The 27,121-nt window shown below is 39.0% G+C and overlaps 1 protein-coding gene across 2 annotated transcripts in view; it reads left to right on the top strand.

Annotated features, from left to right (window-relative positions):
* The window catches only part of HDGFL3 (HDGF like 3), a 103,327-nt gene that overhangs the window by 29,263 nt on the left and 46,943 nt on the right, over positions 1–27,121 (top strand). For both annotated transcript variants that reach the window (XM_011768584.2, XM_071100792.1), the window contains exon 2: positions 24,612–24,688. In XM_011768584.2, coding sequence (XP_011766886.1) covers positions 24,612–24,688 — 77 coding nt within the window. The remainder of the gene's footprint in view (positions 1–24,611; positions 24,689–27,121) is intronic.

The raw sequence follows: 27,121 nt of genomic DNA, 5'->3' as shown, positions 1-27,121 counted from the left end.
ACATCATAGTACAAGCATAAATGGATTCCATTTGGACTGATAAATAAAATCCAACAATAAGTTGCTTATAAAACACTGACTTAACACAGATAGTAGAAGGCAAAAATTACCTCCACATTGGAAAGCCCTATTTATCAGTCTTGAATAAAACCAAGAGTTGAATAAAACAAAAAGTATTTATGTAAGAGAAAACAGAATTCAAGGGTAAAAAAGTTGATATTGCATATCATTTTTGTGTTAACAACTTAAAGCTCTCTGAAATTGACACCAAAAATAAAAGATGTGCCCAAATTGGCACAACTGTTATGAACTGGATTTACATGTATCTGAATTTAGCTTTCTGTACATGATTATCTTTCTTTAAATTTTTTGGTGGGAGAGGCAAGGCTTGGAAGATCTGAGTAAAGCAGTGAATTCTTTTCCCATTAAAATGAAATATATAAAATCTTGCATACAACTAGGGAAATTTTGCTGGAGAAGGGCCAGCTAAGAGTCATTATTGGAGAGATGGCAAAGGTAAGGTTAAAGTTCTGCAAATAAAGGTTCCTAGAAATTTAAACCAAGTTTAGAACTGGAAACCCCTACTGAACTCCCTTTGCAGTGGGAAAGGGTACTTTTTTTTTTTTTGAGATGGAGTCTCACTATGTCACCCAAGCTGGAGTGCACTGGCGCGATCTCTCCTGACTGCAACCTCCGCCTCCTGGGTTCAGGCAATTCTCCTGTCTCAACCTCTGGTTATAGGTGCATGCCACCATGACCAGCTGATTTTTGTATTTTTAGTGGAGATGAGGTTTCACCATGTTGGCCAGGCTGTTCTCGAACTCCTGACCTCTAGTGATCTGCCTGTCTTGGCCTCCCGAAGTGCTGGGATTACAGGCGTGAGCCACCATGCCCAGCCAAGGTGCTCTTTATATTCAATCAGACAAGGTTCTCATTGGTTCAGTTTTTTGAGGGCCTGTTTAAAGGAGAAGTTGTAGACAGCAGTGCACAATAAATTTAATTGTCCAATTATTTAACAAGAATTTCACTCTACAATTTTTGTTTTTGAATGACACTTTTTCGGGGGCAAGCCTTATGTATGTATATTATTGGTTTCTTTTTAATGATTTTTATTTTTATTTTTAATTTCAGAAGAAAATGTAGTTTTATAACACTACCATTTATCTCCACTGTGGTAACTGGTATTAATAATCTGGTGTGTACCCTTCCTGTTTTTCTATGCTTGTATAAACATCCGCATATACATACACGGTTTTATGGAATTACCATTTTTTATTCTGCTGTTTGCTGTTTTTACTTGTCCTTGATTTTTTTTATTATGATTATTACTATTTTGAGATGGAGTTTGCCCTTTTTGCCCAGGCTAGAATGCAATGGTGCGATCTTGCCTTACTGCAACCTCTGCCTCCCAGGTTCAAGCAGTTCTCCTGCCTCAGCCTCCTGAGTAGCTGGGATTACACCACGCCTGGTTAATTTTGTATTTTTAGTAGAGACAGGGTTTCACCATGTTGGACAGCGTTGTCTCCAACCCCTGACCTCAGGTGATCCACCTGCCTCAGCCTCCCAAAGTGCTGAGATTACAGGCCTGCGGCACTGCGCCCGGCCTGTCCTTGATATATTACTAGCTTTCCATGTCAATACATATAGATTTTGGCTGTGTGATATGCCATAGTATGCACCATAATTTAGTTAACCATTTCTACACTGATGGCCCTTGGGTTGTTTCTTCTTTTGTCAAGAGAGCTTCAGTGAACATCTTGGTTTGTTTATATACTCATGCTTTTATGCAGGATAGATTTTTCCCCTAGAAATATAATTATTAGGCCCTGTGGCATGTATGTTTCAAATTGTATAATATATGCAGTCATATCAACTTCTTAAATGTTTATGGCAATTTACCAGTAATCATTTATGTGGGTGCCCATTTCCCTCCACCCATTATTAGACACATTTATATCTTAAGAATTTATTAAAACCACAGATGTTAAGAAAGATGTGGGAGAAGTATTTGATAATCTTGGAATAGGAAAGGTTTTTTAAAGCAAGATACAAACCTGTAAGCCACAAAGGGGAAAAATTGCTGTTATAACTTTACAGACAAAACAATTTCTGCTGACCAAAAATTTACAAATGAAGTCAAGATAAATAAAAAACATTTGTACCATATGGAAAAAGGGCTGATCTATCTCTATATATGTGTGTGTGTGTGTGTATATACATATATGGGTGTGTGTATGTGTATGCTTTTTCCAGACACATAAAAGACCACAACCCAGTAGAAAAATGGATATTGGATGTGAAAAAGCAGTTTATAGAAAACAATACAAATAACTTATTAACGTATGAAAAGATGTTCAATATCTATAATTAAGAAATTAAAACATTTTTCACATAGTGAAATTAGATTTTCAAAATTAGGCCAGGCATAGGAGCTCACACCTGTAATCCCAGCACTTTGGGAGGCCAAGAGGCAGGTGGATCATTTGAGCCCTGGAGTTTGAGACCAGCCTGGGCAACATGATGAAACCCTGTCTCTATAAAAAAATGCAAAAATTAGCTGGGCATGGTGGCATGTGCCTCTAATCCTGGCTGCTCTGGAGGCTGGAGCCTGAGAGAATTGCTGGAACCCAAGAGATTGAAGATGCAGTGAGCTGTGATCATGCCACTGCACTCCATCCTGGGTAGAGTGAGACCCTGTCTCAAAAAAAAAAAAAAAAAAAAAAAAAAGCTGCTGTGGCTATAGTTCTAGCTACTCAGGAGGCTGAGGCAGGAGGATCCGTTGACCTCAGGAGTTTGAGGCGGCTGCACTGAGCTGTAATCGCACCACTCTACTGCAGCCTAGGCAACAGAGCAAGACCCTGCCTCTAAGTAAAAAATTAATAAAAAGATGTTATGAGTTAAGATATAGGAAGATAGGGATTCACACATTATGTTTTGGAGTATAATTGGTGCATTCCCAGTAATTGGCAATTTGACAGTTTAAAAAATTTTTTAACATTTAGATTCAGGGTACACATGCAGGTTGGTTACATGGATAAATTGCATGTCATGGGGGTTTGGTGTACAGATTGTTTTGTCACCCAGATAATAAACATAGTACCCAGTAGCTACTGTGGTTTCAACCTGTACAGGGTTTTAAAAATCAACCTCAGCTTATAATGAAGCATAATAGTCTCCTGTCTCATGTTGATTTATTGACTAGATGATATCTGTTGACTTTACATTTTAAGAGAAAAGGATATAGCCAATTCGTTACACTACTCTCATCCTCTCTTCCCTATTTGTATCAACATATTATTTTGAAAATACTCAAATATGCACAAAAGTTGAATATGACGGTGAACACCCATACACCCAAGACCTATAGTTAGCATTTTGCTAAATTTGTTTTATCACATTTCTGTCCATCTAACAATCTCTGTTCATCCATCAAGCTATCTGATTTTTTGTGTATTTTAAAGTGTAAATTGGCATACATTAATTTACTTCATCCCTAAATACTTCAACATGCGTATAATTAACTAGAGTTTAATATTTATTTAAACTTTTGAGGTAAAATTTACATACAGTGAATGCACAGATCTTAAGTGTTAAATTTCATGAGACCTGTATAAAATGTTACCATTACCCCAGAAAATTCTCTAATACCCTTTCCAATCTCCAGAGGTAATCATATTCAGATTTTTTTCACCATAGATTTGCTTTTCCTTTTCTAGAACTTAATATAAGTGGAATCATCCAATATGTACTCTTGTGTAAGGCTTCTTTCATTTAGCATAGTGTTTTAAAGATTCATTCATGTTATTGTATATATTAGTAGTATTCCGTTTTATGAATATGCCATAGTTGATTTGGCCACTTTCATTAGGACACCTGGTCTATTTCCAGATTTAGGCTATTATGAATAAAGTTGTTATGAACATCCTTGTACAAATCTTTGTGTGGACACACCCTTTCATTTATTTTGAGTAAATACATAAAGCATTGTAACACTTTAGTTTGTTAAAAGATATCCACAGAAGATACTACTTCACACCTACAAGAATGACTAAAATTTAAGACTGGCCATAAAAAGCCATAAAAAGACTGTGAGAAATGGGAAATAATCTGGTAGAGAGTACAGGGAAACTGTCTGAGATGACTTAAATGTTCTGTACTTGATTAGGTATTGGTTATATAGGTATATGCATTTATCACATTACCAAATAATGAAATATACATTTAAGATCAGTGTATTTTACTGCATTTAAGTTTTACCTCAACAAAAGTAAAAGTAAACCTTAAAAGCAAGTGTGTTTTATTTTATGCCTGTTCAAAATAGAATCTATGTGGACAATTGCTTTGAAGACCAGGGGGGATTGTGGAGGAGGGGGGGGTGCAGCATTGGGAGAATAAGCCAGATCAGACAACTCAATTTAAAATGAGACTCTAAGCGCCGGGTATGGTGGCTTATGCCTGTAATCCCAGTACTTCAGGAGACTGAAGCAGGCAGATCAGTTGGGGTCAGGCGTTCAAGACCAGCCTGGCCAACATGGTGAAACCCTGTCTCTACTAAAGATACAAAAATTAGCTGGGCGTGGTGGCGCATGTCTGTAATCCCAGCTACTCAGAAGGCTGAGGCAGGAGAATCACTTGAACCCGGGAGGCGGAGGCTGCAGTAAGCCAAGATCGCACCACTGCACTCCAGCCTGGGCAACAGAGTGAGACTCCATCTCAAAAAAAAAATGACTACAAGAATTAAAAAAAGAAAAATGATAAACCCTGGAGGTTTAAATGAAGATCATAAATCAAAATGCCTCACTTTTAACTATTTGAGCTGTTTTTTCAGTTGTCAGAGACCACACCTCTCCCCAGGTATACTATGAGACGGAGTTAATGCCCCACATATATTCTTCCTCCAGAGTCAGCAATGTAACATGCTAGTGAGAGACCTCAATAAATCATCTGGCCCATCCCCTTTATACAGCCTGCATACCTCCCCTGTACATCCCCTATATACAACTTAGTTAAAAGCACTAAGTTCTAAGTATATTGTGACCTCTCAAAATTATTTATAGTTAAAGATTAAAATGACAATGTTTTTCAAGGTTTTATTGAGTGAAAAAAATGTCTGTAGCTATAAAATTGTTCTATCACTAGTAAATGGTGGTTTTTATATATTTGAAGATAACTCAGCCTGATATTTCATACATTTTTTCAAACTAGTATTTTGGAAGGTGTTTCCATATCATCATGATTGCAGTTCTTTTAACAGTGTTCTTTTCAAATATTAAATTGCCGGGCGTGGTGATTCATGCCTGTAATCCCAGCACTCTGGGAGGCCAAGGTGGGTGGATCACTTGAGGTCAGGAGTTCAAGACTAGCCTAGCCCACATGGCAAAACCCTGTCTGTACTAAAATTAGCCAGGCATGGTGGTGTGCACCTGTAGGCCCAGCTACTCAGGAGGTTAAAGCGGGAGAATCGCTTGAACCTGGGGAGTAGAGGTTGCAGTGAGCTGAGACCGTGCCACTCCATTCCAGCCTGGGCAGCAGAGTAGGACCCCGTCTCAAAAAATATATATATATATTTGATATGTTTCATGTTTATTAAACCAAACAGACTCATATTTTTTAAATTCTTTCCCCTTTCTCCTGTATGCATTTCCTTTTTCATACTGTGCTTTCCCCTTCTGCCCCTATGGTAAATTTGTTGACTGATTTGAAGACTTCTCTTTATCCAAGTCCATTTTTATAACAACATCACAAGTTTGGGGTTTTTTCCCCTTTTGTGATTTACCACACCTCATAAACTTTTCAATAGCTAAAATGCTTTTTCTCTGCATTTTTTGTCAGCTAGCCCAAAAAATTCTTCTCATTGGCATGCTCAGAGACAAGTTTGCTTGCCCTTCTCATACTCTTTTCTTATGCATAGAGACTCCTTTATTCTATAACCTCATAATAATTTCTTAGTAATTTGTTATTGAACGTTATTCCACAGCTCTCCTTTCTATTCCCCACCACAGCAGGGATTATGGATTCCCTCTATATGTAAATGTGGACATCGTCATATCCAGAGGCAGTCAGGACACTTTGGTCTTCCTTACTTTTTTTTTCTCCTTTTCCACTACTGAATCCTGAAACAAATTCCTGAGGCTAGGTTTGGCATCTACTGTTTCAACTGTAGTCTTGAATTTCCACCCACCACCTCCCTCTGCCCCCTGCCACACACACCCCAAGTGACATTCCTTATGCTTCACTACTTAGTTTATCCCTTTCTCTGTTTTCCTTCACACACAAAGAGTTGGCCAGGTCCATAAGACTAGACTTATAATACCATGCATTCAAGAAATATTATGCACCTACCATTTTGTCAGGTACTGCTTTAGGCAGTAGTGCTACAGTGATGAACAAAGCAAGTCTTCCCCTCATGGAGATTACTCTAATGTCAAGAGACAAACATATACTGAATGTTAGAGAAATGCTAAAAATAAAAATCCATCAGAATAAGGGAATAGTGAATAATAGGGGAAGAGGTGCTACTTCAAGTTAGGTTATAAAGGAAGTCTCTGATGAGATGATATTTAAGCAGAGATTTGATTGGACTAAGGAAGTAGGCCATGAGCGCTTTTGAGAGAAGAGGCTTTGCCTATGGAGAACCTTGGTATCCTTGCCTAGCCCTCTGGCTCTTAGGACTTCTCACCTCCAGCTACCATCTGGACTCCTACAATGAACAAAACCACTAAACTACCACACATAGAAGTTTGAGCCATGTGGAATTTCCTTGCCTCTGTTTCCTAGATTATCGTCATGTTGGTACCTATCCGTGTTTTAATCACCACCTATTTATTAGTAAAGGAGGGATTCCCACCGTATGGTTATAGGGATGGCTGAACGCACAACACCCAACACTGGACAGATGAGACAGACAACAGTTTATTAGTTACATATACTCACAACTCGGGAGAATAGGACACTGCATGCTACACGGGCCACATGGGAATTGCACTCCAAAACAAAATGCCCCACCAGGGGCTGTGGGAAGCATTTTTTGTAGTGTCAAGAGGGTAGGGTACCACCTGGTTCCTACAGGAGAATGTGATTGGCTTATTTGAATAATTCTACAGGCTGGCAGGAAACTGAAGCCTGCTACTTGGGGGTAGGTAGGAACTGTGCCTGTTCTCTTTGATAAGGAGGGCTTTTGGCTAGGGGTCTTTATCTATGGGAGATAGATAAGAGTAGGGAGGAGAACTTGCAAATAGGCTTTCCTAACAAGGCAACACTAATATCAAGCTTTAGGTCTTACACCACAGTCTTAAGCCTGATCTGTTTCCCAATGAATATTGTGAACTCAGTGACACTGGAAGAGTTATCAGAGAAGATTTGATCACTGATTTAAGGTAGGAGTATAGACATATGAGAATAATAAATAATGAATTAATTGAAACAACAATATAATGTTTTAAATAGACATAGAAAATGGTAACCCAATTTTTCTCAAAGAAACCTAGCTCTGTTAGAAGTGAGGAACTTACTGTTTTACTTTTTTATTTTTTGAGACAGGGTCTCACTCTGTCACCCAGGCTGGAATGCAGTCATGGCTCACTGCAGCCTCGACCTCCTGGGTTCAAACAATCCTCCAACCAAAGCCTCCTATGTATCTGGGACCACAGGCATGCACCACCACACCTGGCTAATTTTGTTGTTGTTATAAAGATGGGGTCTGCCTATGTTGCCTGGGCTAGAAGTGAGGAACTTTTGTTCATTTAAAAACAAGAGTATGATAAGAGTCAGCACAAAAGTTCAGGAGGTTATTCTAGTGAAATATATCATCTCTGCTACTTAGATTATTTAGAGGGTGAAGAGTAACCCTTACTATATCTTTTTAAGATCAGACAGAATTCTCCAAGGCCAATTTGTTATTTTAACACAGAAAACAAAATTCTAGCTTTGTATTAACAAATATTTGACATTAATAGATTCAGAAGCTTTCCCTTTTTAATCTTATGAAGAAATTCATTAAAACTGAGCCAACTTCAGCAATTTACTATTTCATTGTGTGTTTTCGGACTGTTATTTGTAGTTATTATAGTTCAAAGCAAATAAATTTTCCTTTTCCAAACCTTCACAGCTTTCAGTATTCATACAGGTTTTGTCCTTCATTATCCTTTTGCACATTTTGAAAGAAACCCAGATAGTTTATGAACAAAACTAATCTTTTCCCATTGATAAACAAAAATATATCCTTCATCTTGCATATGCAGTTGTACTTCTATACCACTATTGTTTTAATATTGTCTCAATCTTCATGTTAATTGTAATAACCAAAGCAACTAGTTTCTGTTTCACAGAGTTAAGTAACTGAGAAATTATGTCATATGAAATTGTTGCAGCAAACCAGTAAAGTTCATGGACATGCATAATACACATATAACACATCCTTTCTGTATCTTCCTAAAGTGCAAAAATAGCCACTACATAACATAAAAATTAAAAGTAGATACACACAGATGACCAATGGTTTTATATTTCTATCTTAAAACTTCAAATATGCAAAGATTATCTGTTAATTAACATGACTTAATGTTAGTGTAGGGTCTTGAAGTTAACTAGGAATATTAGAAATTATGTTTAACAAACTACAGAACATAGTTACTGTTGAAATTTTTTAAAAGTGTGTCAGAATTCGAAGTTTATATTTTGTAATTCAAGTTTATATTTTTATTAATCATTAAATGGAAGTAATACTAGCTTAACAGTGTACCTTATATAAGAAGTTCTAAAATGTTATTTGTGTCTTTATGGGCAAACAACCCAAATCTTATTTTAAAAAATAAAACATTTGCTTATATTACACACTCCATGGCAATTAAATTCAGACAAGGACAAATAGGTGTTTTAAAACCAAAAATTTGTCAAACCAGTCTGATTTGTTCAAGAATTCACTTGGATTATTTGAATTTTGATTCTTATATAAAAATGCAAAATGGCTCACGCGTGTAATCCCAGCACTTTGGGAGGCCGAGGTGGATGATCACTTGAGGTCAGGAGTTCAAGACCAGCCTGGCCAATATGGTGAAACCCCATTTCTACTAAAAATACAAAAAATTAGCCAGGCATAGTGACATGTGCCTGTAATCCCAACTACACAGGTGGCTGAGGCGGGAGAATTCTTTGGACCTGGGAGCCGGAGGTTGCAGTGAGCTGAGATCACACCACTGCATACTAGCCTGGGTGACAGAGCAAGACTCTGTCTCAAAACAACAACAACAGCAACAACAACTTCTAGCAGTTTTTGTGAGAAGGGGTTTTTCTTAAAAGGAAACCACATTTAATATAGTTATCCTTTAATAAAAAATAGGAAATTTGACATTTTTTACTTTTTTTCAAGATTTGGGGAAACCAACTTGCACCGATGCATTTTTGCAGTCTCAGTGCAAAAATCCTGCTGAGTTTGAGGATATGCATGTTAATTACAAGAAATGAAAGCAACCTATCCACAGGAGCTCACAGCAAGAGGATGAAACTCTTATAATATGCATCAAAATCACCTGGAGGCTCCTAAAAACACTGATTCTTCCCCAAAGTTATAAGCCTGTTTTTGGACTGAGAATAAGCATTTCTAATGAGTCTCAGAGACACTGATGGTGAAGGTCCAGGGATGAAACTCTGAGAATAAGTTTTCTGTGGAAAATGAGGCTGCCGCCCCCTGGGCCCCAGTCCATGGGGCTGCAGATTTGCAGGCTGTAAGGGAAGAGCCTAAATTTCTAATCTGTATATCCCCTTAGTGTCTCTGCAGTGAGCAAAGCAAGCAAACAACAAAAATGCCACCACATTTTAAATATTCAAAATTCAGTTTTTTATTTCCTGAGGATTCTTATATTCATTTTATGTTAGATTTCTTAAGCCTTACCAGTGTCTATAAACCAATTAAAAACACCTTTTTTTTTATTTTAAGAGATTTATGTCTAATTTGTTAATACTCTTTCCAGAGGTAAGACAATGTTTCAAACTCAAAGAGGGGTGAAGGCTTTCTCAAGTACAGTCACACTGAGGCTTACCTTCAGGTGTGCAACTTCATCTACAAGTGAAAGAAAACACAGGATACACATAGCAGTCTAGATCTCAAAGCACTTTTCTTCTTTCCAGTTGTTGAAGCAAGACATATTCCTCTGCAGGCCAAAAGACTAATGTATCAGATTATTTGCCATGCTGCATCCAACAGAGATTAGGTCCCTATCATCCCATTATAGGGAATAAACTTACTGTCTTTGCAGAACCAGAATCAGAACCAAACATGACTAAGAATCTGTCTCATCTTTCCAGTGTTGGCTGTTGTGTGTTCAGCCGTGAATGTTTTAACTTTTGTTTTTGTTTGAGATGGAGTCTTGCTCTGTCGCCAGGCTGGAGTGCGGTGGCGCGATCTCGGCTCACTGCAAGCTCCGCCTCCTGGGTTCACACCTTTCTCCTGCCTCAGCCTCCCGAGTAGCTGGGACTACAGGCGCCCGCCACCACGCCTGGCTAGATTTTTGTATTTTTTAGTAGAGACGGGGTTTCACCGTGTTAGCCAGAAGGGTCTAGATCTCCTGACCTCGTGATCCGCCCACCTCGGCCTTCCAAAGTGCTGGGATTACAGGCATGAGCCACCACGCCCGGCCAGCCATGAATGTTTTGTTGCATCAGAACAAAAGTAAAAATACAAAGTCAGTAAAACAGAAATAGTAGAGAAACAAAGTCAATAAAAGTTCTGTAGCCACTTGATAATCACTCTAGAAGCCAAGAAAAACTGTGCCTGGGAGGTGCACAGTTTAAGTGACTTAGGAAGTCACTTAAAGATGTAGATACTTAGGAAAATGTAGATACTTGAACATCTTGGTGTATTTCCAAAGTTGTCAAAGTATAATTTTCAAAAAAGTTAAAAACAAGACTTATAAAAATATGAAGTGAGTGCATGTCAAAACATTAAATTCATGAGAGAACCAGCGTAATGGCAAGGCTGACTTCTGTTTTTTACAATATTTGTTCCAGGGGGTACAAACTCAAGTACTCAAAGGGGCTAAGCAAACCGTATAAATAAGGAAAGAAGACACAGTGTTACAGAGAGACTGGTAGAGAGTGTGACAAACTTGAGAGCACATTCTTTGTCTAAAGTGGGCAACTGTGGTTGACCATCTTCAGCTAATTGTTACCATGTGGGAATGCAAGCTTAATGTTGCTAGATTTTTTCATTTTCATATTTTTTTCACAGAAGTCATTAAACTGGATTTTAATGTGAACCTTCTAGTTTTTAAGTGTTTGTAACTAATTCAAATGTTTAAAAACACTGTATGAGCCAAACAAAACATATTTTCAGGCCATAAATGGCTTGAGGGCCACCAGTTTGCAACCTCTGCAGTAGATATTATTAGTTACGTAACATTATAGCAGAGGAAGAGCTTAACCAAAAGTTGTTTTTGTTTGAAAGAAGTTTTAAAAGATTATTTTAAAGCTTTCATTTTGTTTCTCACAAGAGTAAAATAAGTATATGATGTGATAATGTTGTATCAACTAGTAATTCAGTGCCTATCACATAACCATGTACATTTACATTTTATTTTTGGCCATTTAAAACATAATCATTTTCTGGAGATCTGTTTCACAGTAATGTGAATATACTTAATACTACTAAACTGTACATTTAAAAATGGTTGATACATTTTATGTCATGTGATTTTTTACTACAATTTATATACGGATTCATTTTGAGTTGTTTTTTTTTTAGGGTGGTACTCAATGTAACACATACAAGGTTTTTACAGAAGTTTTATAGTAGGTAATGGGAAATCCTGGGAACAAGGAGACAGTTTGAAAAACTGTTACAATAGCCTTGCCAAAAGATAACTTGATAGAGAACTAAATTTAGTAATGGGAATGGTGCTCACTTTGAGAGACATTTCAGGAGTTAAATTGACAGGATTCAGGGAACAGCTGAATGTGGAACTCGAGAAAATACTCAGAAGATCAGAGCATGACAATAATTAAAGTAGGAAGAAAAACAGATTCAGATGAAATTAATTCAGTTGTAGCCAAGCCATGGAATTTCAGGACTTGAAGGAAATCTAGAGGTTACCTGATCCAGCCATCTAATTTTACAGATTTGAAACTCAAGGCCCCAAGAGATTGAGTGATACCTTCGGTATCACAATTTAAATCAAAAGGAGGCTTACTTTAATAATAAGTTTCTAGACTCAAAGTCCATCTTTTCTTAGTACACCAGAGCATCTTTGCTTTGTGACAGATGGTTCATTCGGTTCAAAGATGAATTTGGGATGGTACAGTAATCCTCAGGCTGTTGCCGTATGTTACTTAAGAAGGCCTGCAGACTTCAAGAGGATGGATACCAGAGCCTTTTTCTTACTGCTTAAACTGTAAGTGTAAAGGAGATGGTTTGTAGATGTTTCTCATTTCATCCCTAGAATTCAAAGGAAAATTTGAGGCTAGAGGTAGATTTGGGAGTCCATAAAAATAATGGCAAAGTTAAAATCATTTAAGTAAATGGGGTTTCTTGGAAAGAGAACATAATTTCAGAGTAGATGAGATCCTGGAAATGAAACCTAGAGAAACATCCAAAATCACTAGATTTAGAAGGAGAAAAACCAGAGAAACATATTGGTAAAAGTAGTTAGAAAATAAGAGAACCAGACAAGAGTACAGATGTTCCTCAACTTACAAGGGATTATGTCCTGATAAACCCATCTTAAGCTGAAAATATTTTAAGTCAAAAATGCTTTTAATACATCTAAACTACCAAACTTCTTATCTTAGCCTAGCCTGCCTTAAATGTGCTGAGAACACTTACATTAGCCTACAGCTGGGCAAAATCGTCTAACACAAAGCCTGTAACAGTGTTGAGTATCTCATGTAATTTATTGAGGCCGGGCGCGGTGGCTCAAGCCTGTAATCTTAGCACTTTGGGAGGCCGAGACGGGTGGATCACGAGGTCAGGAGATCGAGACCATCCTGGCTAACATGGTGAAACCCCGTCTCTACTGAAAAAAAAATACAAAAAACTAGCCGGGCGAGGTGGCGGGCGCCTGTGGTCCCAGCTGCTCGGGAGGCTGAGGCAGGAGAACGGCATAAACCCAGGAGGCGGAGCTTGCAGTGAGCTGAGATCTGGCCACTGCACTCCAGCCTGGGCGACAGAGCGAGACTCCGTCTCAAAAAAAAAAATTGAATACTGTGCTGAAAGCAAGAAATAGAATGGTCGTAAGGGTATTTGAAGTATGGTTTCTACTAAATGTGTATGAATTTAGCAACATTATAAAGTTGAAAAATTTTAAGTCAAACCATTGGAAGTCAGAAACCATCTGTGGTACTGTGGAAACCAAGAGAGGAGAAAGTTGTCCAGAATGATAAGGGTTTGTTTTAGGCTGTTTTGTTTTGCCACGACAAAATATATGAAACAATACAGTTGACTCTTGAACAACATGGGATTGAAGTTAGTGGGTCCACTTCGTGAATTTTCTTCCACCTCTGCCACTCCTGAGACAGCAAGACAACCCCTTCTTTTACTCCTCCTCCTCAGTCTACTCATTGTGAAGACTACAAAGATGAATACCTTTATGATGATCCTTTCCCACTTGATGAAGAGTAAATATAGTTTATTTTCTTTTTTTTTTGAGATGGAGTCTGTTACTCTGTCACCCAGGCTGGAGTGCAGTGGTGCAATCTCAGCTCACTGCAACCTCTGCCTCTTGGGTTCAAGCGATTCTCCTGCCTCAGCCTTCTGAGTAGCTGGGATTACAGGCATGAGTTTTTGTATTTTTAGTAGAGACAGAGTTTCACCATGTTGGCCGGGCTGTTGTTGAGCTCCTGACCTCAGGTGGTCCACCCACCTCGGCCTCCCAAAGTGCTGGGATTACAGGCGTGAGCCACCACACCTGGCCTGTGATTTTCTTAGTAACATTTATTCTCTAGCTTACTTTACTGTAATAATATATAATACATATATAAAATATGTGTTAATATACTGTTTATGTTATTGGTAAGGCTTCATAGGGTATTAGTAATTAAGTTTTAGGGGAGTAAAAAGTTATATATGATTTTCAGCTGTGCAGGAGGTCACTGCCCCAATCCCTGTTGTTCAAGGATGAATTGTGAAATTTATTTCTTCACAGTGCTGGAGGCTGAGAAGTCCAAGAGGAAGGCACTGGCATCTTGTGAGGGCCTTCTTTGTGTATCGTTACATGGCCAAAGGCAAAAGGGCAAGAGAGAACCAACTTCTGTCTGTCTTGGTCCAGCCCCTTTATTTATAAGCATTGAATTTCATTCATGACAGAGGAGCCCTCAAGGCCTAATCACCTCTGAAAAGTCCTACCTCTTAATACTATTACATTAACAACACCTGAAATTTGGAAGGAAGCCCTTCAAGCCATCGCAGAGCCATAGAGAGGGCAAGATCCTTTCCCGCTTGATGAAGAGTAAATATAGTTTATTTTCTTTTTTTTTGAGATGGAGTCTGTTACTCTGTCACCCAGGCTGGAGCGCAGTGGTGCAATCTCAGCTCACTGCAACCTCTGCCTCTTGGGTTCAAGCGATTCCCTCTTGGGAAGGGGAATGTTACTGGTGACCTTTGAGAGAATTACTTTAGTATTTTGGTGATAAATTTAAATTGCCATGGATGAGGAGAAAAGGGGAGATATTTAAAAAGAGGAAACCACCATGTTCATACAGTGTTCTTTTTTTCTTTTAATTTTCAACTTTTATTTTGGATTCAGGGAAATGTGCAGGTTTGTTATCTGGGTGTATTGTGTTATGCTGAGGTATTAGGTATGAATGATCCCATTACCCAGGGATCCAACGGTTAGTTTTTCAACCCTTGTCCCCCTCCCTCCCATCCCCTTTTGGAGTCCACAGTGTCTACTGTTCTCTTTGCATCCATGCATACTCATTACTTAGCTCCCACTTACAAGTAAGAACATGCAGTATTTTGTTTTTCGTTCCTGCATTAATTTGCTTAAGATAGTGGCCTCCAGCTGCATCCATGTTGCTGCAGAGGACATGATTTTGTTATTTTGTATGACTATGTAGTATTCCTTGGTGCATAGGTACCACATTTTATTCCACCACTGATGGGCACCTAGGTTGATTCCATATCTTTACTATTATAAATAGTGCTGCTATGAACATGCGGGAGCAGGTTGTCTTTTTGGTAGAACAATTTGTTTTCTTTTGGATATATACACAGTAATGGGATTGCTGGGTCAAATGGTAGTTCTATTCATAAGTTCTTTGAGAAATCTCCAAACTGCTTTCCACAGTGGCTAAACTAATGTACAGTCCCACTAACAGTGTGTAAACATTGTTTTCTACACAACCTCACCAGCATCCGTTTCTTTTTAATTTTTTAATAGTAGCCATTATGGGGTGGGGGGAGGGGGTGGTATAGCATTAGGAGATATACCTAATGTAAGTGACAAGTTAATGGGTGCAGCACACCAACATGGCACATGTATACGTATACATGCACGTTCTGCACATGTACCCTAGAAGTTAAAGTATAATTTTTTAAAAAAATGGTAGCCATTATGACTGGTGTGAGATAGTTTCTCGTTGTGGTTTTGATTTGTATTTCTATGATGATTAATGACGTTGAGTTTTTTCATGTTTCTTGACTTGTAAGTCTTCTTTTGAGAAGTGTTTCTTCATGTATTTTGCCCATTTTTAATGAGATTATTTGTTTTTTTGCTTGTTGAATTGTTTAATTTCCTTATAGATTCTGGATATTACAGCTTTGTTAGATGCATAGTTTGCAGATATATTCTCACATTCTGTAGGTTGTCCGTTTGCTCTGTTGATAGTTTCTTTTGCTGTGCAACTCTTTAGTTTAATTAGGTCCACTGGTCAATTTTTGTTTGTACTGCAATTGCTTTTAAGGACTTAGTCATAAATTATTTCCCAAGGCCTGTGTCCGAAATGGTGTTTCTTAGGTTTCCTTCTAGGATTCTTATAGTTTGAGATCTTACATTTAGAACTTTAATTCATCTTGAGTTAGGTTTTTTTATATGGAGAAAGTTACAGGTCCAGTTTCATTCTTCTGCATTTGGCTAGCCAGCTATCCCAGCACCACGTATCAGATAGGGAGTTCTTTCTCCATTGCTTATTTTTGTCCACTTTGTCAAAGATCAGATGGCTGTAGGCATATGGCTTTATTTCTGGGTTCTCTTTTCTATTCTATTGGTCCATGTGTCTGTTTTTGTACCAGTACCATGATGTTTTGGTTAATGTGGCCTTATAGTGTAGTTTGAAGTCAGGTAATGAGATGCCCGCAGCTTTGTTCTTTTTGCTGAGGATTGCTGTGGCTTTTTTGGTTCCATATGAATTTTAGAGTAGTTTTTTCTTGGTAGTTTGATAGGAACAGCATTGAATCTTTAGATTGCTTTGGGCAGTCTGGCCATTTGAACAATATTGATTATTCCAGTGCAGAAACATGGAATATTTTTCCATTTGTTTGTGTCATCTGTGATTTCTTTTAGCAGTGTTTGTAGTTCTCCTTGTAGAGATCTTTCACCTCCTTGGTTAGATGTATTCCTAGTATTTTTTGTGCAGCTGTTGTAAACAGGATTGCATTCTTGATTTGGCTCTCAGCTTGAATGTTATTGGTATATAGAAGTTCTACTGATTTTTGTACGTTGATTTTGTATCCAGAAACTTTACTGAAGTCACTTATCAATTACCAGGAGCCTTTTGATAGTCTTTGGGGATTTTTGTTTGTTTGTTTTGAGATGGACTCTTGCTCTGTCGCCCAGGTTGGAGTGCAGTGGTGCAATCTCGGCTCACTGCAACCTCGCCTCCCGGGCTCAAGCAATTCTCGTGTCTCAGCCTCCCAAGTAGCTGGGATTACAGGCACGTGCCACCACTCCCAGCTAAATTTGGTATTTTTAGTAGAGACAGGATTTGAGCATGTTGACCAGACTGGTCTCTAACTCCTGATCTCAAGTTACATTCCCGCCTCGGCCTCCCAAAGTGCTGGGATTACAGGTGTGAGCCTGGCCTAGGATTTTTAAGATACAGACTCTGTTGTCAGTGAAGAGAGATAATTTTGACTTCTTTTCTTATTTGCCTTATTTAATTTCTTTCCTTGCCTGATTGCTCTGGCTAGCATTCCAGTACTATGTTGAATAGGAGTGGTAAAGGTGGACATCTTTGTCTTGTTCAATTCTTGAGGGGCATGCTTCCAGTTTTTACCTGTTTGGTATGATATTGGCTGTGGGTTTATCATATATGGCTCTTATTTTGAGGTATGTTCCTTCAGTACCTAGTTTCATGAGGGTTTTGATCATGAAGGGATTTTATCAAAAGTGTTTTTTGAGTCTTTTGACTTGATCATGTGGCTTTTGTTTTTAGTTCTGTTTATGTGGTGAATCACATTTATTGATTTCTATATGTTGAACCAACCTTGCATCCCAGAAATGAAACCTGCTTGATCGTGGTGGATTAACTTTTTGATGTGCTGTTGAATTCGGTTTGCTAGTATTTTGTTGAGGATTTTTGCATCTGTTTTCATCAGGGATGTTGGCCTGTAGTTTTTTCCTTTTGTTGTGTCTTTGCCAGGTTTTGGTATTAGGATGATGCTGGCTTTGTACAATGAGTTGGGGAGGCATTCCTCCTCAATTTCTGTGATTAGTTTCAATAGAATTGGTACAGTTCTTTGTACATCTGGTAGAATTTGACTGTGAATCCATCTGGTCTGAGACTTTTTTGGGGTAGGTTTTTTATTGCTGATTCAACTTAAGGATTCAGTATTGGTCTGTTCAGTGTTTCAATTTCTTCCTGATTGAATCTTTCCAGGAATATACCTGTTTCTTCTAGATTTTCTTGTTTGTGTGCATAGAGGTGCTCATAATAGTCTGAGGATCTTTTGCATTTCTGTGGAATTGGTTATGTCACCTTAATTCACTTCTTTTTTTTTTTTTTTTTGAGACGGAGTCTTGCTCTGTCGCCCGGGCTGGAGTGCAGTGGCCGGATCTCAGCTCACTGCAAGCTCCGCCTCCCGGGTTTACGCCATTCTCCTGCCTCAGCCTCCCGAGTAGCTGGGACTACAGGCACCTGCCACCTCGCCCGGCTAGTTTTTTGGATTTTTTAGTAGAGACGGGGTTTCACCTTGTTAGCCAGGATGGTCTCGATCTCCTGACCTCGTGATCTGCCCGTCTTGGCCTCCCAAAGTGCTGGGATTACAGGCTTGAGCCACTGCGCCCGGCCAGTATGATTCTTTATCTTTTATTTTTTAGTTTGTTGAGCCTTGCTTTATGGCCAAGAATGTGATCTATCTTGGAGTATGTTCTGTGTGCAGATGAGAAGAATGAATATTCTGTGGTTGTCTATTGAGTTTAAATCCAGAATTTCTTTGTAGTTTTCTACCTTGATGATCTATCTAATGCTGTCATGCTGACAGTGGGGTGTTGAAGTCTCCCACTGTGATTGTGTGGCTGTCTTTTCATTGGTCTGGAAGTTCTTATTTTACGAATCTGGGTGCTCCAATGTCGGGCATGTACATATTTTGAATGGTTAAACCTTCTTGTTGAATTGAACTCTTCGTGATGTACTGCCCTTCTTTGGACTTTTTTTGTTTTTTTCTTGAGATGGAGTCTCACTTTGCCACCCAGGCCTAGAGGTGCAGTGGTGCAATCTTGACTGACTGCAACCTCTGCCTCCTGGGCTCAAGCAGTTCTCCTGCCTCAGCCTCCCAGATAGCTGGGATTACAGGTGTCCGCCACCACGCCAGCTAATTGTTTTGTATTTTTAGTAGAGACAGGGTTTCACCATGTTGGCCAGGCTGGTCTCAAACTCCTGACCTCAGGTGATCCCTCTGCCTCGGCCTGCCAAAGTGTTGAGATTACAGGCGTGAGCCATCGCACTTGGACTTCTTTGTCCTTTTTTTTTTTTACTGTTGTTGATGTAAAGTCTGTTTTATCTAAGTATAGCAACTCCTGCTCTTTTATATTTTCCATTTACATGGTAGATCTTTTTCCAAACCTTTAGTTTGAGCTTATGGGTGTCGTTACATCTAAAATGGGTCTCTTGAAGACAGGTGACAGATAAGTCTTGTTTTCTTATCCAACTTGCCACTCTGTGCCTTTTAAGAGGGGCATTTAGACCATTTACATTCATTGTTAATCTTGATATGCAAGGTTTTCATTATATCATGAAGTTGTTCGTTGCTGATATGGTTTGATTTGTGTCCCTGCCCATATCTCATGTCATATTATAATCCCAGTGTTGGAGGAGGGGCCTGGTGGGAGGTGATTGGATCATGGGATTAGATTTCCTCTTTGCTGTTCTTGTGATAGTGAGTGAGTTCTCATGAGATCTTCTTTAAAAGTGTGTAGCACCTTCCCCCTTTTCTCTCTTGCTCCTGCTCTGAACATGTAAGATGTGCCTCCTTCCTCTTCACCTTCCACCATGATCGTAAGTTTCCTGAGGCATTGTAAGCCCCCTGCAGCCATGCTTGCTGTACAGCCTGCAGAACCATGAGCTAGTTAAACCACATTTCTTTATAAATTACCCTGTCTCGGGTGGTTCTTTATAGCAATGTGGGAACAGACTAATATAGTTGTTTTGTACTTTCTATTGTGTGGTTTCTTTATAGGGTCTGCAGGCTATGTACCCAAGTGTGTTTTTCTGGTAACAGGTATTATTTTGTTTCCATGTTTAGAACTTCCTTAAGGATCTCTTCTAAGACTACTCTAGTAGTAACGAATTCCTTTAGCACTTGTTTGTCTGGAATGTATATATATAATTTTTTTTTTTTTTTTTTTTTGGACATGGAGTCTCACTCTGTCGCCCAGGCTGGAGTGCAGTGGTGCGATCTCCACTCACTGCGAGCTCCGCCTCCCGGGTTCACGCTGTTCTCCTGCCTCAGCCTCTCGAGTAGCTGGGACTACAGGTGCCCGCCACTGCACCCAGATAATTTTTTGTATTTTTAGTAGAGATGGAGCTTCACCGTGTTAGCCAGGATGGTCTCGATCTCCTGACCTTGTAATCCGCCCGCCTCGGCCTCCCAAAGTGCTGGGTTTACAGGCGTGAGCCACCGCGCCTGGCCTCTGGAAAATATTTTCTTTCTCCTTTATTTCTGCTCATGAAATTTAGTTTGGGAGGATATGAAATTCTTGTTTGGAATTTATTTTCTTTTTAGAATGCTGGAAATAGGCCACCAGTCTCTCCTGGCTTCTAAGGTTTCTGCTGAGACATCTGCTGTTAGCCTGATGGGGTTTCCTTTTTACATAATCTGCCCTTTTTCTCTAGCTGCCTTCAATGTTTTTCCTTTGAGTTGACTTTGGACAGTTTAATGACTATCTGCCTTGGTGATGTTCATTTTGTATAGTATTTCACCAGTGTTCTCTGGATTTCTTGCATCTGCATGTCTACTTCTTTACTAATATTTGGGAAATTTTATTGAATTATTTCCTCAAATATATTTTCCTGGTTGTTTCCTTTTTCTTATTCTCTCTTAGGAGTGTCAATAATTCATGGGTTTAGTCATTTTATATAATTCCGTATTTCTCAAAGACTGTTCATTTTTTATAATTATTTTTTCTTTATTTTTGTCTGCCTGGGCTAGTTCAAAAGACCAGTCTTCAAAGCTCTGAAATTCTTTGGTCTGCTTGGTCAGTCTATTTCTTTTTTTTTTTTTTTTTTTTTTTTTGAGACGGATTCTTGCTCTGTCATCCAGGCTGTAGTGCAGTGGCGCGATCTCAGCTCACTGTAAGCTCTGCCTCCCAAGTTCATGCCATTCTCCTGCCTCAGCTTCCCGAGTAGCTGGGACTACAGGTGCCCACTACCACGCCTGGCTAATTTTTTGTATTTTTAGTAGAGACGTGGTTTTACTGTGTTAGCCAGAATGGTTTCGATCTCCTGACCTCGTGATCTGCCCGCTTTGGCCTCCTAAAGTGCTGGGATTACAGGCCTGAGTCACCGTGCCCAGCTCTGGTCAGTCTGTTTCTAAAGCTTTCAATTGTATTTTGAAATTCTTTTAATTTTAATTCCAGAAGCTCTGATTTCTAAGTTATTTATCTCTTTTTTCATTTCCTGGATTGTTTTAGAAGTTTCTTTATGTTATTTTCAACCTTGTCTTGGATCTCATTTAGTTTCTTTACAATCCATGCTTTGAATTCTTTTTCTGTCATTCCTAAGTTTCCATTTTGGTTAGGGACCTTTGTCCTTTGGTAGTATCATTACATTCAACTTGTTCTCATGGTGCTAGAATTCTTGCACTCGTTCTTTCTCATCTGGAGATGCTGGCACTTCTAGTTTTTGTAATTATTTTCGTGTGGGTAGGATTTTTTTCTTTTTCTTTCTTTGTCGATGATGTTATTATTTTCTTTCCCTTTCCATTTCCCTTTCCATTTTATCCCCTCTCTAAGGAGTATGACTGTAGAGTATGCTGGGTAGGGTTTTTTGGCTTTGCTTTTATAGCCCTATGCACTTCTTTTGGTGGGTTTTACATTGAGCTATGCAGTTTGACTTACAAGCCTGTAGATGGCACTTATAAGTAAGAGCCGGCTGCAGTCAACATGGCTGGGTATATACTTGATCCTTGTTTGCTGGTGGAAGCTCTCTGTTGCCTCAGGCAGTGGACTGAGTTGTGGAATGCACAATGGTCTGAGCTCCCTCAGACCACTGTGGGAGGGTCATGAAGGGGGGGGCTGGACCATGTAGGTCCCCTAATGGCGGGCACAAGCACCAGTACAGAGGGAGAATCCAGTGGGCAGCCACCAAGCACCCAGAGGTATACCTAGGCATGAAGCTGGGAAGCCTCCTCAGCCCCAAGTTCTCTGCCCAGGAATTGAGGGTGGCCTAAATGCCTAATCCAGGGGAATGGGTGTTCCAGATGCCTGGAGATCTGCCTGGGTATGAAACAGAGAGGGCCCCCTGCACCACAGTCTCTGCACAGGAGGGATGGAGCAACTCAGGCTGCCGATTCAGGCAAGCTGGTGCTTCAAGTGCCTGGAGATCTGCCTGAGCATGGAACAGAGAGGCCCTCCCTGCACCAGGATCTCTGCTCAGGAATGGTAGGTTGGGTCAGACTGCTAATCCAGGTGAGTGGGTGCTCCAGATACCTGGAGATCTGCCTGGGTGTGGAGTAGAGAAGGCCATCCTACACCAAAATCTCTGCACAGGAGGGGTAGAGTGACTCAGGCTGGTGATCCAGGCACGCTGGTACTCTGATTGCCTAGAGATCTGCCTGAGCAGAGAGGCCCACTGCACCAAGATCTCAGGGGAGCAGGGTAGGGCACCCAGCAATGGCACACACAGATCACTTCCAAGTCACCAAGCGTGTGTGTGTGTGTGTGTGTGTGTGTGTGTGTGTGTGTATAGTATTATTAAAAAAAAATCAGTAAGCTAAGGTTAATTATTTATTCAAGAAAGAAAAATTATTTTTATAAATTTAGCATAAGTCTACGGTGCTTATAAGTCTACAGTGGTATACAGTAATGTTCTAGGCATTCACATCTTCTCACTACTCATGCACTGACTCACCTAGAGCAACTTTTATCATTGTGAAAACAAAGATTAAAAATCACTATGTGCCAGATATTGTGCTACATAGTAGGGACAGACTTTTTAATAAGACATGGCTCCCACATTCAAGAATTTCATAGTCTAGTAAAGAAGAATAAATTGGAAATAGAGTAGCACTAGGTAAAAAGTTCAACAATAGAAGCATATACAGAATTCAGCAGTTACGGCAGTGAAACAGTAAGTTCCACAATGGGCAGTGTGATAAGGCTTCCCAAAAGAAGTGACTTTTAAAATGTGTCTGCACACAGACATGTCATGTGGCTTCACAGGGCAGACAGGAACAATGGGGGAAAGTCAGAGAAGTCAGTCGATTAGAGGCGGGCAGTGGAGGGTTTTGTAAGCCACATGGGGAGAGCTGTTCTTTCTCTAGGGGCTCTGATAGCTAATATTAACAGTTAACAACTACCTGTCATTTATTAAGCAGCTAGTATGTGCTAGAGATTCTAAACCACCATTCATTTGCTCACAGCAACCCTATATGATGAGTGGCAGTAGTTACATGTGAAGATATAAAGAAACTGCAGTTGAGTGACTGGCCCAAAATCACACAGCCAATAAGTGACAGAGTTGTACCCAGGACTTGCACATAGATCCTGCTTCGAGAGAGTGACATGCAGAGATGGATTTACCATGAAGCTAATGAAACTTAAATTTCAGGGTTCCCCAGTTGCTAGATGCCTGTGAATGCTGGGAGTTGTCATGATTGAAGTAGAGAGGGGAAGCTGGGGTATAAACCAGAAAGCATTTCTGTGTAAGCATTTCTGGGAACTTGCGTGATGACATCTCAGAAGAAAAGTTCTGGCAGTTTTTTTGTGGTTTATTTTCTTCTTGTAAATACTCACTTTTGTAATTGAACATTATATGTCTGAAAGATGAGAAGTTCAACCATCAGAGAAGGCTACATGAAAGAAAATAGCATGCTTATAAACAACTCCATGCAGTTTCACACTGCCGAATCATGGCATGAGGAGAGAAAAGTGACAGGAGTTTAGACTGATCAAAACTGTTTCTTGAAACATTCTAAGGAATAGTGTATGTGTAATTATATACTATTCTGAGGAATTTTGACTTTATCCTATCAGAGATTCTCAACCTCAGCTATAAGTAAGAATTGGTATATCTGAGGAAGGGCTGAAATATCTTTATTTATTTATTTATTTATTTATTTATTTATTTATTTATTTATTGAGATGGAGTCTCACTCTGTTGCCCAGGCTGGAGTGCAGTGGCACGATCTTGGCTCACTGCAAGCTCCACCTCCCGGGTTCACACCATTCTCCTGTCTCAGCCTTTCAAGTAGCTGGGACTACAGGCACTCGCCACCACGCCTGGCTAATTTTTTGTATTTTTAGTAGAGATGGAGTTTCGCTGTGTTAGCCAGAATGGTCTCGATCTCCTGACCTCGTGATCCGCCTACCTCAGTCCCCCAAAGTGCTGGGATTACAGGCATGAGCCACCACGCCTGGCCATATCTTTATTTTTTTAAAGCTCCATAAGTAAGTCAGATGTACAGCTAGGAATGCTGTAAGCAATGAGAAGCTATAGACAGATTTGAAGTAAGGAAGTGACATAATCAGATGTGCATTTTCAAAGGGAATTCCACTTTAAATGGGTGGGAGGAGAGACTTGTAGTCCAGGCAAGAGATGATGTCTTTTAATGACTGCATAATAGTCAAGTTAAATTTTTATAATTCTGTTATGCATTATTTATGTTTCTAGGGATGTATATGTATTCACCATTACTCAAAAGAAGTACATCTTTTGATGTTCTTTTTGTTGTTGTTGTTACTCTAGTTTTTCACTAGGACAGATTCCCCGGAGTGATTCTGTTGAGTCAAAGGAAATGAGTAGTTTTCGTTCCTGCTTGTAAATTATTATAATGGTTGCAATCCATTCCTAGAGTTGACTTCCATGTGGTGGGCCAAATAGGAACTTTAGAATCATTTTCTAAAGTTCTGAAAAACTATTTGAGTTTTGATTGATTTTATTTTGAAATTAGCAGTAAATTATCAGAACAATGCTCACATTGTATTTATGGTAACCACTCACTCAGTAACTAAATTTGTCTTTCATAGATTGATGAACTCCCAGAGGGAGCTGTGAAGCCTCCAGCAAACAAGTATCCTATCTTCTTTTTTGGCACCCATGAAACGTAAGTTAGCAAAAATAGTTCCAACAGCTCTAACTTGACTTTGCTATGCTACATTGTTATGGATGATCTCTGACATCTTACATCTTGTTAAAATCATTATAATCAATTATATAAAATTACCAAACTTAATGTATTTTTCTTAATGTAAATAGTTTTCGTGATAGAAGTCTTTATGACTAAAACCATATCTTTACTTTTGAGTATCATTTGTGTTTCTGCTTAAATGTTGGTCATCACCCAGAAGTCTCCTCTAGGACACTTTTAAGTCCTAGAATGGTTTCTATACCACTCCCAGTAATTTCTTGTGTTGCTCTTATATATTTCCCTTCCAGAGAAATTTTTTCCATTCATGTTTCAGAGAACAAAGTTATGTTCTCTCAGGCTCTTTCACCTTGTTGGGCCCTCAAGGAAATATACCACCTTTTTTAGGTTTTCTAACTGTATTTGTTGGTGTACAGACTACACTGATGTAATAAAGGAACCTAGAAATACAATGTCTCAAATAATATAGAAGTTTATTTCTTTCTTTTGAAATAATTCAGAGGTAGGCAGGTAGATTGGGGTAGGTAGACTACTTTGCTCTAGGGACCCGAGCTGCTTCTGTTTTCCTGTCATGTCATTGAGTGCTAAAACAAACAAACAAAAAAAAACTGACTCAGCAACACATGTGCATCTTGCAGGCAGTGGGAAGGAGGAAAGAGAAGAGGTGAAGAACAAGTAGTTCCTTGTAAGAAAATGACAAGGAAGTTACATACAGTAGGTCTTCACTTAAGTGGATAGATTCCTGGAAACTGCAACTTTAAAGGAAACATCAGACAGCAGGCTGTCAACTAACATCTTTTTGTTCAGTGTTGTCACAGTTTCCAAAAACCTATCAACGTTAAGTGTGGACTTACTGTATATCATTTACACTTGCATTCATTCTAGTGACAAGAACTTGGTCATGTGGCCACATCTAGCTACAAGGAAAGCTGAGAAATAGTCTCTAGCTGGGCAACTCTGTACCCTGCTTTATCCAGTATAGGAAAAAAGAAGAGCATGAATACTGTGGAATAGTTGGCAATCTTTGACACACTGGGAATGGATATGGTTATTTACAACAAGAAAACAAATGGAACAGAAATTGGAAATGTGGAGAAAAGCTAAAAGCTGTCACAAAATTTTAAAGTCTTCAAATTCAGGGTCATCACTTATGTTCATCTGAATGTTAGTAGAGCCTAGCATGAACTTTCTTAGCTTGTTGTCTCTGCCACCCAACATCTTCCTCATTCTTATCTTGAAAGAGTCAGGAGAAGCCTCTCAAGACAAATTTTTTTTCATGTGAGAAATAATTGTAGTTTCTTTCAGGAAGTTTTATTTACTTTTATATTATTTTTATGTAATAGACATTATGGACTATGTAACTGATCATGTTTTCCTCCTTAGAGAGGTTTCTAGAAAGCTTAGAAATAAGTTTTACCTATAATAAATGCATAGGGCTCTATGATGCATATTTTTGCATTTTCCTTATTTCCCCCTCCCCATTTTGTATTTGTACCATTGGTTTGATTTTTTTAGAACCCATCTCCAAGTGATCTGGTTGTACTGTAGTCCATATGTGATTTTTTGCTGGTTTGATCATCCAGAGGCAGATTTAAAAATACCTGGGGGAGAATGAACTTCAAAAAAACCTGTCATAACATTGGTTCTGTTGAACTTAGTTACTAAGTATTGGGTGTCCGTAAACCTGAGATTATACTTGCCATAGCAAGTATGAATGTTCACCCTCTCCAAAGGCAGAAATTATGTCAGTGTTTCTTACTCTTACTTACACAGTGCTTAACACAGTGCCTGGCCCATAGTAGGTGTTTAAAAAATAGCTGTTGATTAAATTAAAATTAGTTAAATGATGCAGGGGAGATATGTGAAAAGTGATGTGAGCTTAACAAGAAGGCTATGTTTGGTTCAGCTAAAGGAGTACCCTAGGCAGCACCAGAATTTTCCTCAGAACATGATTTTGAATCTGTTCTTATTCTGAGATAGGTGACTGGAACCCCAAGTTCTTCTGCTTCGTGTAACATAAACCCAGTAGTTTTAGTCTAGACAATTTTCAAGGAATCCTTAACATGGAAAAATATGTCATCCTCAGTGCATTTAGCTTTGAAAAAATGTATTTTCTTTTCTATGCTTAAAAAATTTTAAAACATATGCAGTTAACCAATTGAGAGAGGATTTGATTTATACAATCATCTGTAATCCAGAAAAAACAGGGTTGTTTATCAAAAAATTACAACTTGTTTTAGAATAGTTCATTCAGGCTCCCTCTTGCCAGCAGTAGCTAATAAGGCCAGTTGTCAGTTAAAGTCATTCCTGCGGAATGCTAGTAAAAATGTATCATTTATTCATAAAAAGAATGCTTTCTGTTCTCTGTAACATGAAGACATCCATCTCGTA

This window comes from Macaca nemestrina, chromosome 7 (genome assembly GCF_043159975.1).
Source record: "Macaca nemestrina isolate mMacNem1 chromosome 7, mMacNem.hap1, whole genome shotgun sequence".
NCBI lineage: Eukaryota > Metazoa > Chordata > Mammalia > Primates > Cercopithecidae > Macaca > Macaca nemestrina.
Note: the sequence above shows the minus strand (reverse complement) of the source record. Positions and strands in the feature narration are given on the sequence as shown.